The following is a 14,320-nucleotide window of genomic DNA, read 5'->3' as shown; positions in this document are numbered from 1 at the left end:
GAAATAAAATAATAATAATAATAATAATAATAATAATAGAATATACAAAGCAAGTTATGCACGATGCAGTTGCTCACCACCCGCCAACCAATGACCAGCCAGTCCCTGAGCAGCGGCCCCCCCGGCCAGCTTCCCCCAGTTTATGTACTGAGCATGACGTCACATGGTATGGGATATCCCTTTGGCCAGTTTGGGTCAGCTGTCCTGGCTGTGCCCCCTCCCAGCTTCTTGTGCACCTCCAGCTTTCTCAGTCGGGAGAGCATGAGAAGTTGAAAACTCCTTGATTTAGTGTAAGCAAGCACTGCTTAGCAACAACTAAAACATCAGTGTGTTATCAATATTATTCTCATCCTAAATCCAAAACACAGCACTGTACCACCTACTAAGAAGAAAATTAACTCTATCTCAGCTGAAACCAGGATAACCATCTTTGTATCACTTCCCAGTTCAGCTGAGAAACATCTTGGGAAACTTTTGTGCTCATTCTGAACTTCAGCTGTGTGAGCTTGACATGCTTTCTGTTCTTTTCACTTATGTCAGCAAATAGACATTGGATGTGTTTCTGAAGAAGGTTCCTTGTTTTAGTCAGAAGTCAAGGGAATTATTTTGAATACTACTGTTCTCTGGCTTGTGTTATACAGGTCAGATCAGAAACTTCATCCCTAACTTTTATGAATTGCTGTCAAATTTTGGTACCAGTAATGAAACTGTCCTTTTAAGAATCCAAGTCATAACCAAAAAATTTATGCAAAGCATGGTGGTTTCACATTATATAGATTAAAAAAATAAGGTTTTGACTCATTTGCATGGTGGAAATAGGAAAACTTTTTTCAACCTATGCTTCAAGTAATAATTGAAAACTGGAAGTGTCATGTAAGTTTTGTTAGTTTTATGTAGTGTCATGATAGTGTTGAGATGTGTAATAATGAATGTGATTGCCCTAAGGATCATTACGTAATTCACTGCAGGCTAGGGTGAGCTATGTATGTGGTGTATTATACATACTCTAATTTCTTATTGCATCTTCTTTGCACAGCTGTCCAACTCCAGGATGTGATGGTAGTGGTCATGTAACGGGAAACTATGCCTCACATCGCAGGTAAGAAACAATGGGAAGCCTAAAGCAGGAAATAGAGCTACTTTTAGCTATTTTCATCCTTGAATATTTTTATACTAACCATGGATAAGTATTCAAAAGTAATTTGCAGAAAATAATCCATACAGAAATGTGGCTACATTTCCTGGTTTTGTCACATTTTGTCAAGGTCTGGGCTCAATAGACTGATGGAGTTAAGCAGCATATGCTTATTACTGTAGCAGCATGTCTTAGCTGAGACCTATAGATAAGTCATTTAGCAAAATTTTAGTTTCCCTAAGTGTACAAGCACTCTCTGTACAGATGCTGGTGCATGAGATTTTAATGAGGTTTCTGCAGATATGTCTATGAATGGCTTTGAAATTTATAGATCTGCTAACATAATCTAAGGATGCTAAATATTTTCCTCAAAATAGCCTACTGTTAACCTAGGGGTTGAAACAATAATTTCCTGCCTTTCCTTTTGGGAGCAGGATGGAAGCAGTTTCTGCCTTTTCCCAGCCACGTGGACCAGATGCTCTACCTGCCCTTCATGTAGGCAACATAAAGGAAGGACTGTGTGTACCACTGCCCCCCATGCAAATCTTTACAAGGGCATAGAAACCTTTGGCCTTGACTGTATATCTTTCCAGTAATTTAAGAACTACAGCCTGATATTGCCTGCTCCTCCTTTGCCAAGTGCAAATATTTGAGGATCTCTTTTTTCCCATTCTAAGTCATAGATTGCCTGGAGGTTGCTGTTTTAAGAAAAAAAAAGTTTTAGTAAAACATTTCACATCATTTTTTTTCAGTGTTTCTGGGTGTCCATTAGCTGACAAGACATTAAAATCCCTTATGGCTGCTAACTCTCAGGAGCTTAAGTAAGTATTGATAATAGCAGAAATGTTATTGTTATTTATCTTCGATCAACACGTTCCCTACATTAATGCAGTTGTTCATTTGAATTGCTGAGTTACGTCAAACCTTTGTCCAAAATTTGAAGTGAATTGGTTTGAAAGCTTTTGAGTAAAATAGAGTTTATTTTTCTCCATTTGTCTTTCTTCATTTTTGTACCCCTTCATTTTTATGAATTAACCAGGACCCAGGGGAAAAAATCGAAAACACTAGGAGAGATGCTGCTCTCACAGTATTTCTGAATCAGAGAGAAATAGAAAATATCCAACATGTAATACAGATCTGGCAAATAACTCAGTCTGATCCAGTTAGAATGAACTAGAATTATTTAGTTAGAAACAAATCTAGTTAGAATAAATCTAGAAATGAGATCAGAACTCCTGCAAATCATTTTTTTTATCATTCACTACCATATACTATGATTTTAATGTCACTGAAGCAGACATGAAGTCATATGATTTTGTGCTGGCATAAATCTCACCATGAAATGTCACTTACAAAAGGACTGTGCAGGCTCTGCTATATAGACAGATGTATAGGGACATATGAATATTTCAAAAATCTGTAGTCAAGAGAGGCACTGGCAACCAGTCATCTAGTTATTGAATTGGCTTTGTCAATAAGGATGTGGGGAAGAGGAAAGGATAATTAGAGTTCTTTCATAGCTTTCCCTCTGCAACTTGTAAATTGGATCCCATAATAGATGGCTTGGAAAAACTCATGAATGTGTGTAAAAAGGGGAGAATCCCGTGACTGTCCTTTCTGTCCTTTAGGTTCATCCCTAGTCCAGATAGAAGAAAATAAAGTCTGATCGTGGCACTATTATGCTGTTCTAATGGTATTAATAGTAGGAGTGACTACATTTAGGCTTGACTCAGTGTTTAGTCACAAGTTAGCTTCTTCAGATCAAATGTTAGTGGTATCATCTTCTAGTCCGACAACTTGAACTATTAAAAAAATGCTGAACTGATGTTAGCTATGGAGTTGAACCTGCTGGAGATGCAGCAAAATGGCAAAGAAAGGTCATTTATATGGGCAACTGTTCCAAGCAGTTCTCAAAGCCGGTAGGTAAACTGACACACTGGCACAATGCTTCAGTTTTTCCATCTCAGAGTCTCAAAGGTATAAAATTTAGGTTGAGTTTGTTTTAAAAAGAGCAGCACAGGAAGCAAGCAACTGACTTGTGAAAATGCTGACAAATTTGAAATCATTTGCTGAGTCATATATATTTGTCCCTGCTTTTGTTGGCTTTCTGCCATACATAGACACTCACACAAATATTTTGAATAGTTGCTCCTCATGCAGCCCCCCCCATATTCATGTGTGAATAAGGAAATTTGCATACCAATATGGTTATTTTTCCACTAAAGCTTCTAGAGTTTTGGTCATGCCATAAGGAAAGAAGAGCAACAGCATATGACTTAAATGACAAACTGCACACTGTACGCCATGTATAATAAGTGAGTTGTGAAAGACAAAGTCAAAGTTCATGAACATTTCACAGACAGAAATATGTTGCATAACGCACTTAGCATTTAATTTCAATTAACTAGAAAAAGAGCAAAAAATCAAAATCTGTTCACAGACAATTTGCAAAAGGAAAAAGGGCTAAATAAAATTATTTTCCACAAATGTACCACCTTATTTTAGCCTCCTGCAAACATTGTTCAGGTGAAATTTTAAACAAACCTCTGCTTTTGATAAGTGTTGGCTAAATGAAATCATATGCCAAAAACTGCAATCATGCCTGCACTGGTATAGTACTGTGACATCAATAGTTAATTTTACTATTGCTATGTGAGCAGAGGGCATAAATGCTCATAGAATGAGGCCACGAAAGTACCCTCATGTAGTTAGGCATGAATATGAAAAAGCTGTGTATTTTTTCCAAATGTTATTCACGTTTAACTTGCCAGAATCAAGATATGATTTTGGCTTTAATTATGAAACTCTAAGCCAGCAAAGATACGAGGCTTCCATGTGATCTACAGTTTGGAAATAGGGAAATTCTGTTCAGAAAGTCAGCCTTTGAGTCAGATTCAAGAAATTTTTATCTGAGGGTTCTTGTTTGCACAGAGCAATCGAAAGTGGTCAAATTAAAACATACTAAAGTTGCTGATGACTCATAGATTTTAAAGCTATAAGGGAGAATTATGACTGATTATCCTATTTCACCAAAGAGTTGCTTATCAAGCCTTAAAGAATTTTAAAAGTGTACTTTAGAAAGATATTTATTTACAGTTCAGAAACTTTAAGGAATAGGTAGTCAGTCCTATCCTTAGACAAGTTGTTTCAGTGGTTATATGTCAATTTTAGGAGAGATTCTAGCAGTTCTTATAGATAGGTTTCACAAAACACGTTGATACTGATCCATATTCCACAAGCAGGATGAAATATTTCAGTCAATAGTTTTCTCAGCTGACCTCTGTGAGTTTGCCTTAACTAAAGTTCATATCCAACCATCCCTGTGAGCTTTCCAGGGAGTAAAAGTACCAGATATGCTCCTAGATCTGCAGCTCAGTGTATCAATTTTACGTGTGGTTGTAGTTCATTTATCTAAAGATAAAGCAACCCTCTTGGAGAAGGGAACAAAACAGCAGGTACACAATGCACAGTTATAAGGATTTCTGTGTGAAATCACTGAGAGATTTGTTCTTGGAAGACAAACTTGATGAATTGTAAAAGAATCTGTAACCTACACCCACTTGAGGGTTGACATTTTTTAGCTTGAGCTCTGGCCCCCCAGTGTAAATCTGATTTTCTTGGCTCTGCACAGGAATCCAAAACAGGATGACTCCCTAAGTTGGGGCACCAGTCCAAACTCATCAGCCAGTTAAAAGCTGATGAAGATCCACAGTATTACTGACTGTAAGGCAACACATTGTTGGTGTATCTTCTATTGTGGAATTTCACAAAGATATAACCAATATTTGGAAAAAACAGCCCAGTGGTCAAGCTTAGGAGTCTTGCTAGTGAAGTTTCTTACTAATTTGTCAGTAGTCCACCTGAAATATCATCTTACAATTTCATCAGTATTGATAATATCTCAGCCTCAAATCTTTAATGACCTCAAGAATACCTTGGATTCTAATCTGATTGTGAAATCTAACTGTTGCCAGAAGTGGTAAATATAGATGGGGAGATTTAAATTTAGTTCAGTGTCTTTTTTAAGTCCATAACTCTCAGACTCATGATCTGAATGTCTCCCACAAAGAGCTCTTACTGAATTAAAATCCACGTCAAGTCTATGCGGACAGCTCTTCCATCTGTGATCATCTGATAAAACAAGTAGCCAAAATTAATACCCATAGTATTTGGCAGGTGTTCTGGATTTACTTGTAAGCATTCACACTCTCCAGACATCTGCCCTTGCTGCCTGCTCCACATGACATTGTGCTCAGTCCTTGTCCACACTCAGACAGGTCAACATTTAGCTCTACACAGTCGAGCATATCTGGCACTCTGCAACCCACACCTCTACCTTCGTTGTCAGTGTGAGGCATGTCATTCTGCCAAAATATTTTGTTCAGAAAATGTCATCATGAAATGTTTTGACATTATCTTTTTTAAAAAAAAAAGTCTCCCCTTTCTTCAGTTGAAATTATCTGCTGAATTCTACTTGAATCAGTGAATAAATTTGGTCATATCCAAAAGAAATCACATTTTTGACAAATTAATTGTTCACAGAAAAATAGTTTTAAATATTCTGTGAAGAGATACACCTGCACACTCAGATGTGATATTACAATTATATTTGTAGGTGTTTTCCATGTCAGCCTACCAACGACTAGATTAAATCACCCATGTCCTCACCTCTGGAAAGATTCAGTAACAACTGAGACACTTAAGAGAGTATTGAACAATGCAAGTTTCCTTAATGGTTCATTACAAGATTACTTGGCACAACTCTTTCTGTAATTCTGATTCTCTGTAAAAATCACAGCATTCAAAAGGCCTTTAGGGATGCTTAGCATAAGAACTCTGTGCTGTATAATACAGAAACATAGAAATGGCTGGCACAACTTCTAAAGGTAAATATTGTTTTTGTGCTGCTTTATGTGCTGAGGTGTGTTTCTTTTTTTTTTAAAAAAACCCTACCAAACCGAAACAAAACATCTGATAAAACAAGTAACAAAAATTAATACCCATAGTATTTGGCAGATGTTCTGGATTTACTTGTAAGCATTCACACTCTCCAGACATCTGCCCTTGCTGCCTCTCCGCATGACATTGTGCTCAGTCCTTGTCCACACTCAGACAGGTCAACATTTAGAAATACAACAGCCTTAAATGAAAAAAAAAAAAAAAAAGTATGAACCTCTGAGATGGAAGGTGCTACCAGTAAGGTCCTGCTCCAAACCCCACAGAAGTCAGTGGAAAGACCTACTGACTCCAGTAGGCTTTTGGAGCACATTCGTCATGTACAACCAACAAGCAAGAAGCCCACCCTCCCAGACCACGGGCAAAAACACAGTAACAGGCAGGTTTGTTTCTTTTCATTGTATGCACGTTTTAGTATTAAACGCTCATACTTGAAAAGGCTTGTTTGTTGCACACACACACACAAACCCCTTAACTATGAGACATAAGCATAATCCAATTGCCAAGCTTAATACCCAATAAAATCTAGTGCTAGAAAGATACAGTCCTGTTGTACGCTTACAGTGCTAGAATATACAAATTATTAAATTCAAATTCTGGCTATCATTTACTGATGCCCAAAAGTAAAACTGTCTCTCTCCTTCCATCTCTCTTTCTGTAAATACTGGCAAAGTGCTCATTTATATCTGTACCTGAAAACACCAGAAGAATAACAAACAAACACATAATGGTAAATTTACAAATAGATCTATATCAAGCTGCTTTTTTTTCTTTTGTAACGTTGATCCTGTACAAGGAAAAATGTTTGGTGCAGTGTTATAAACTAATTAAATCTACACATCATATGCAATATATTTCACATTCTTTAGTAAAACTCTGTTATAAAAGAAAAAAAAAAACATATGAAAGAAGTCTGCTCATTTTAAAAACAAAAATCAGCAAGAACTAGTTTTAATTATTCAACAGAAGCTCTGCTGTTCTTTCTTCCACCCTACACAAAATGTAGAATGTGCACGTTATTTACTGTGTACCTTTGAAGCCGTATTCTGTAAGCTCCCTATATTGTTCCATAGGTGCCCGACACCTGGCTGTGACGGCTCTGGCCACGTGACAGGGAACTATGCATCCCACAGAAGGTAAAAACCACCCCATCGCACGGGGCTGCAGCACTCGGGGTTCTCGGCAAGGAGCAGCAGAAGGAGGTGGCTTTTATTCTGTGTGCTTCTTTCAGCTTATCTGGTTGTCCTCGTGCCAGGAAAGGAGGCATCAAAGTGACTCCTACCAAGGAAGAAAAAGAAGACCCTGAACTTAAGTGAGTACAAAAGCAGAGCTCTACCACCAGTGAAGGGGGAAAAAAGCCCGTTAAGAGCTCAGGACTTGAGGCATCATAGGAGATGCCCCAGTTAATCTGAGCCACATGAGGATATGGCCTAGAGCTGGAGCAAAGCCAAGTGTTTCTGCTTCTAGCGAAGCTGGTGGAGTCCATCACCTTGGAGCTTGAACAGTGAGGAAGGATTGCTATATCTGCTTGCATTGGTCCAATTATTTTAAACAGTGCTATGAAAGTGCCACTTGGTTGGAAAATTTGGCAAAAAATGAAGCAAAACAAATTATTTCTGCATGTAGTGAAATCTTACATGTCAGCTAATTAAATCAGAGTGACACCTTAAAAATATGTCCCAAAGAACAAAAATATATGTTTCATGTCTTTCCTCTATAAATAAATTAAAATTTCACCTAAAGTGAAAACTGGAAACTCAGTACAGATTCACTACATTCCTAACTTGAACACACATTCCATTAAAATCAGTAAATGATAACTGCCAGAATATAGATACGAAGATTTAGTTGCACACAATGTTGTTCTTAATACTTGTTAATGATATATGAGAGGCTGCATAACACTGACAGAGCAGTGCAAAAAAATCCCAAACCTTTCTTTGCAAGTAAGATGACACAAGTTTTCCAGGTATAGGAACCCACCCTCTGCTTCATGCCAGAAACCTAGATAGAGAGGAGAGAATGTTGACTTTCCATACGTTTGTAGAAGTGTGATTTATTGCCTGTGATAGAATTTCAATTTTCTTTTCTGGTAAAACACTATCTAAATGAATATTTTAGTTTCTTAGGCTGTATGACTGTATTTTAAATTGCCAAATCTTAAGATCAGCTGAACCCCCATATCTCAGCTTCACACGAATTGGATGCTCAGGTACAGTGTGCCTCCAGGGACCGAGTCTTAATCCATTAATGCAAAGTAGCACAGGCAGCTGGAATTATTTTCTCAGACTTTCTTGAGACTGTCATCGCCTGCTCTCTCCAGTGAAAACGGGGGTTCTTTTGCTGTGTTTCTGTAGATGTCCAGTGATAGGCTGTGATGGCCAAGGTCACATATCAGGTAAATACACTTCTCATCGCACTGCTTCTGGTTGTCCTTTGGCTGCCAAGAGACAGAAGGAGAGTCCCGTCAATGGGTCTTCACTATCCTGGAAACTGAACAAACAAGAGCTGCCACACTGTCCTTTGCCAGGCTGCAACGGGCTGGGTCATGTTAATAATGTTTTTGTCACCCACAGAAGGTATAACTTTGTGTTTTCTCTTTTTATTTTTCCTTAACATTCTACTGTTGAATTGGCAACATGTGAGGTTACAGTCTGAATAAATTGTGCTGAAGTCTTTTAAGTAACAACATAGTTTACATTGCAGCTGAAGTAATATGGGTCAGAATAACTTTCAGTGTGTTGGGATCAACTTTTTACTCTTTTTCTATGTTCCCATTGCAGTGTGACTTTCCAAGGTCTTTTCTTCAGATTAGCACAGTTTCTATATGGTTTAAAATTTAATAGAGTTCTCTCCCAGGTAAATATGGGGTTGTACCTGTATATCTTTTATGGAAAATGCAAATATCATTGAAATGTTACCAGAAAAGATTTAGCCAGAGCAATGGCTGCATTCATTTCATCTTTCTACCAGTGGAAAAGCTGTTTTCATAAATTTTGTATTTAAATAGCTAGAACCACACAAAAAAAATAAACATGTAGAACTCATATGGATTACACAAGTTTGAAGTTATAACAATCTTACAAAGAAAAAAATCCCTACAAAGAAAACAATCCTTACAAAGCAGGAATCACACATATAACCAGTAAAAATAAACACTACGATTTTATATATCACTGTGAAAAGAATAGTATAATTTGACCACGTTCAATCAATATTACTCAAAGAATCTGACCACAGAATCTGCATTAATACCTGGCAAAGTTTGGTCTTCTGTCTGCAATAGGAATTAAGTCTATATTCTGTACCTTCTTTGCTTTCTTTCTAACACTCTGAACCAACTTCTCCAATACAAGAATGTTCAAGGTGACTTGAACAAATTCAGTTGGAGTCCAGTGTTATCCTAACTTTATGGTCTATATCCCATGTTAAAGTCTACATTAGGGCACTACTGTAAATTGGGGCTAATTAAGCAAATAACATAAATAGATGATTTCTGTCCTACGTAAGGCTGGATCACACTCAAGGTCTTGTTAGTTAAAATGAGGTAGTAAATATAGCTTTGTGATATGATATCCTTTCCTAGGACATTTGAAACCTAACAAGTAACCAATGGCTTTGAGACATTCTTCCAGTTAGTTATCTGCTCTGGGCAGAGATACTAAGCGACATTTTAGAACTGGAGAACTAGCATCTTTCCCTGTACAGCTTTTGGCTAAGCCAGTGTGAAGCTAACTTTAACCCACAAAAGCTTTTTTTTTTTTCCCCCCCCATGTGGAAACACCATGTCTGTTAGGATTTTTGGTTTTAATTTTTACACACACACAAAAATCAACCGTTTTCCTGTGGAACAAAATTTTCCTTCACTCCTTACTTGGCTACATCTGAATACAAATCCTTCTGCCAGTTCTTCAGCATATGGGTATTTCTTCTTTGTTATTTATAAAGACAGTATTAAGACAGTGCAATTCATCTTAGCCCTTTAGTGGGCTATAAAAATTGCCTCAGATAATTACCAGCTGATGAAATTGTAAGCTTTGAAATAGCAAAATGTAATTTAATGTGAACAGTGGTTAAAAAGCAAACTGACTATATAATAGAACCATTCAAAAAGCTATTACAGTCTATAGGGTATATCCAGAGTTATTATTGTATTGATCATTATTATGTATCAACAAAATGATACAATAGTTGTGCACCGTGGAAATCATCCCATTAATTTTTTTTTAGTATAGTAAACTTGCCATTTTAAAGGACCATACTACCCCTCTCCTCTGGAGCACAAGCCCTCAATAAAAAAAACAGAGTTTTTTTTATTTATAAGTGTCGGAACTTCAAGAATTCTGTAAATGCATCTTCACATAACTTAACAGTAGCTGCCACTGCTATTTTGATTACTCTGAAATATGCTTAAGAGTTGTTTACTTACAGGCTGAGATTTCTGTGCCAATTTTCAAGCTGGAATATACAGTTAAATGGCTCTTTATGAGTTAGGTCATTCCCCGAAGCTATGCTATAATGGAGATACTGATGTGACCTTAGGTACAGAGGTCTGTCCAAGTGCACGATAATATTGCCTGAAAGGATTGTTGCCATTTTCAAGTGGGTGCTAATGTTTTTTTTCCTATCCGTTTCAGCCTGTCTGGTTGTCCTCTGAATGCACAAGCCATAAAAAAGGGCAAAATTTCGGAAGAATTAATGACTATCAAGCTTAAAGCAAGTGGTGGTAAGGAGATTTGTAAAAGATGATGACATTTACTTGGATAGAAGGGCCCTGACTCCCATTTATACTTATGCCCCTTTATGCCATTCTGGCATTAATTCTTACTCCTTTCAGTTGTCTCTAGCAATAACAAATCTTGAATAACAAAAATCTTTGCATCATAGATTATAAAATTATTCTCATTTACATCATGATAACTCAACCTTGAGGGTATGCTCTCATCTTGTCTCAGAGCATTATTTTTTTATTTGGAGATGTTTTCTATATTGTTATTACTAATAAATTATTAGTTACAGATCAGGAGGACTTAGCTATCTGATGACTAAGGTAAGAAGGGATAAATGTTATGTGCAGAAATTTACTCCTCTCCCTAACTTGAATACTACATCATTTAGTATCTGTGCAGTACTTGAACAATTTTGCTAACCCAAGTGTAAAGGAACAATTACCAAATAGATATAGAAGGAAATATGTAGGAGTCTCCTTTCTTATACAGCATGCTTTAGAAAATTGGGCACTGAGCCAGGATCCAGGGTACTTAGTCTTTATGCCTCCAACTGCTGAGCAAAACAGTTGTGTTACATTGGGCAAACGAGTTTGCTTCCATGTGTCCATGTTTTCACTGGGGCAGCAACTGCTGCTTACAGATTTCCCAAGCTGGCTCCCCAGTAGACTCAGTTCAGGGTTCTAGGTTTTAAAGCAGTAACAATAGGAGTGGCACAAACCTCTAGGCAGAGTTGGTCTCAGAGTGATACTAAGCAGAAAGAGGGACATGTATTGCCAGCAGCTGTAGCTGCTCAGTATTTTTCAGGACAAGGTTTTCATTAAAGACCTGATGTGGGTTTTTTTTATTACTATTTGCTATCTAACTCGTGGGGATGTAAAAGCCTGCCTTCCTTTTTTTTTTCTGTAATGCTTGTTAGCTTCCTGACAATTTCCCTTTTGCTGTTATTTATATTTCACTATTTATCACATGTAAATAAGGCTGGGCTTCTTGAAGTTATTCTGCATAGAGATTTGCCCCCACAGAACTTCTTGCATGATCAGAAGTAGGTGCAGATGAGCTTACTAACGTCAGCAGTTATACTAGTCGAGAAGTTACCTTGGGGTGTTCCCTGCAAAACTAAGTGTTGCTGTTACGTTTCTTTTAAAACGAAAAAACCCATTGTAAATACCCCCTCATGTTTTATGATAAACTTTCCTCTTTCTGGGCAATTTTTCCTTTCTGTACCCTCCAGCTTGTAGTTGCATGTTGCACTGGAAAAAAAGAAGTGTGAAACACAAAGACTCAGAAAGCCCCTTCTATGTTTCAGCTCATATAGGTTTTACAGCTAGGAAAAAAATTTGACAGTAAAGGCAAATTAAGAGGCAATTTAAGGATCAATCATTCGATCAAAAGCTTGTTGTCTTCCTCTTGTTCAGTAACAGGTAATGCAGCTTGTTACTCATACATCCATTTACATATGGACACTTTAAATCTGATATTGGTATTTTTATCTATTTGCAGGTATTGAGAGTGATGAAGAAATCAGGCACTTGGATGAGGAAATAAAAGAACTGAATGAATCCAATCTTAAAATTGAAGCTGACATGATGAAACTTCAAACCCAGGTATGACATCGACGTGAAAGTTTTACCTTTTCTTATGCTGTGTTTAAACACAATAAATAAATTAAATGTTATGTAAATGCTATGTTTAAACACAGTTAGTCTCCTGTGCACTTGTTTTCCCATCACTCTGTGGCACTTAAAAGTACCAAAATCCTACATGCTTTTTTGTCAAGTTTTTATTTGTTTGTTTTCTGTAAATAAGCAGCAGATTCCTGGGTATTGTCTTAAAGATCTGGTGAATGACAAATTCAGGGCAGTTTGGAGCTAAACTTGGCAAGCAGAAAAAAACATATTTACCAAACAAAACATTCATTTTCCTTTGTTGACCAAACCTCTGTTGACGAAACCTTGCAGAATCCCATGACTGCGGTTTTCAGGGAGGATATTACCTCTTACCACACACAGCGAGTTGGCTTTGTTCTTATGTGTACCTAAGAAAATCTCCTTAGTTTAGTTCACCCACCCCAGTCGGTTATTCAAATAGTTTGAATTTTGCCTCCAGGCAACACCTGGTGAAGAATGGATGCCTTTTGCTAATTTGTGTAGCAGACGAGTTTGACGGGAGCTGTGGAAAAGAGTCATTCTCTTTCATTCTTTTGTATACTGGAGAGATTAAATTGGCTTTAAGGCGCTGATAGTGGTTCTATGGAGTGAGCTGAATACGTTCATCCCTACAGAGACTCCTATATGCACCTGGGAGTTCACCTGGGCAGACTAGGCAAAAGCAAGAGCAGAAGCTTGCTCTTATTTTAGGAATAAGAGTTTAAGAAAAAAGTTCCTAAATGAGATCTCGGAACTGAATATAAGTCTAAACTGATCTAAAACAGACTGAGTGTAACCATACCCCTCTGTATTTGTACCACACTGGAATGTATAGTGTTGATTCATGCTGGTTTTGTAATAACCACCACATGTATGGTCTAAATAAGGGTGAAGTTTATGCCACCTATGCTGGATCTAAACGATCCTGCTTCACACTGCAAAGGTTGTGGGAATATCCATCCCAAATTACACTGCAGTGAGGGGCAGGGGGGTGTTCAGTGCCTCAGGACATTTATTTCAGTTCTCTCTGGTGATCACTTCGCTGTTTGCACAGATATCGCTCGATTTATGCAGTCAGATTTCTTCTCCTCGGACTTGCTCCCTGGTGAAGGCAGTCTGACCAGCAAAGCCTGAACTGAACTACAGCTGAAGCAGCACGTCCCCTACATGGCTTGCTCTATCTCCTTTTAATCTAGCCTGGCCAGGTGTTAGGCTGCTGCGAGCACCCTCCGGAGGAGAGGCTGTAGTGAATCACAGGCAGGCAAAAAGGGGTTCCTTCCCCTGGGGACAGTTTTGATGTGTGACAGTGTGTGAGGAGGGGAAGTAAAGTGGCCACAGCAAGAGACATTTAAGCAGTGCAGAGGTGTGCATCCTAATGAGGAGAGGATGGGCAGAACAGCCGTGGACGTGACTCCATCGCTCTGTGCCTTGCAGAGCCACGGCCAGGCACAGGGGTGGCAGCCCTTGGTTCTGCCTTGCCCTGCTGCCCGCTGTGGAGCGAGGAGCTGGGCAGCGGGGAACCAGGCCCTGCCATTGCTGCCTTTGGTTTTTCAGCACTGCTTTTGACATATAAGCCTTCGGAGCTGAGTATATTCCCAGCACTGTCACGCTAAAAAGATACCATTTTGCTACCTCGGATGCTTTTTCCTGCTCTTTCCAAACCCCTCATTTCCATTCTGTTGGTCGGAGATCATCTTTGCGATGATTGTTGTGCACTCAACCACTCAGTTTCCTTTCCACTCTATTTTTCTCTTATTGTTTCCAGCACCAGCCCTGTCGCTAATCCCAGCCAGCCCACAGCTCTACCCTCCACCCAGGAGCGGGGCAGGAAAGTAGCACAACAGCTAATACCC

General features: G+C 38.4%; 1 protein-coding gene across 1 annotated transcript in view; it reads left to right on the top strand.

Annotated features, from left to right (window-relative positions):
- ST18 (suppression of tumorigenicity 18, zinc finger) overlaps nt 1-14,320 on the top strand; it is a 173,988-nt gene that overhangs the window by 158,148 nt on the left and 1,520 nt on the right. Inside the window, exons 15-21 of the mRNA XM_009328314.1 lie at nt 1,037-1,099; nt 1,888-1,956; nt 7,165-7,227; nt 7,323-7,403; nt 8,449-8,670; nt 10,729-10,817; nt 12,322-12,425. Of these exons, the coding sequence (XP_009326589.1) occupies nt 1,037-1,099; nt 1,888-1,956; nt 7,165-7,227; nt 7,323-7,403; nt 8,449-8,670; nt 10,729-10,817; nt 12,322-12,425 (691 nt within the window). The remainder of the gene's footprint in view (nt 1-1,036; nt 1,100-1,887; nt 1,957-7,164; nt 7,228-7,322; nt 7,404-8,448; nt 8,671-10,728; nt 10,818-12,321; nt 12,426-14,320) is intronic.

This window comes from Pygoscelis adeliae, unplaced genomic scaffold, assembly GCF_000699105.1.
Source record: "Pygoscelis adeliae isolate BGI_AS28 unplaced genomic scaffold, ASM69910v1 Scaffold367, whole genome shotgun sequence".
Taxonomy (NCBI): domain Eukaryota; kingdom Metazoa; phylum Chordata; class Aves; order Sphenisciformes; family Spheniscidae; genus Pygoscelis; species Pygoscelis adeliae.
This window is presented reverse-complemented; position numbering and strand designations above follow the sequence as displayed.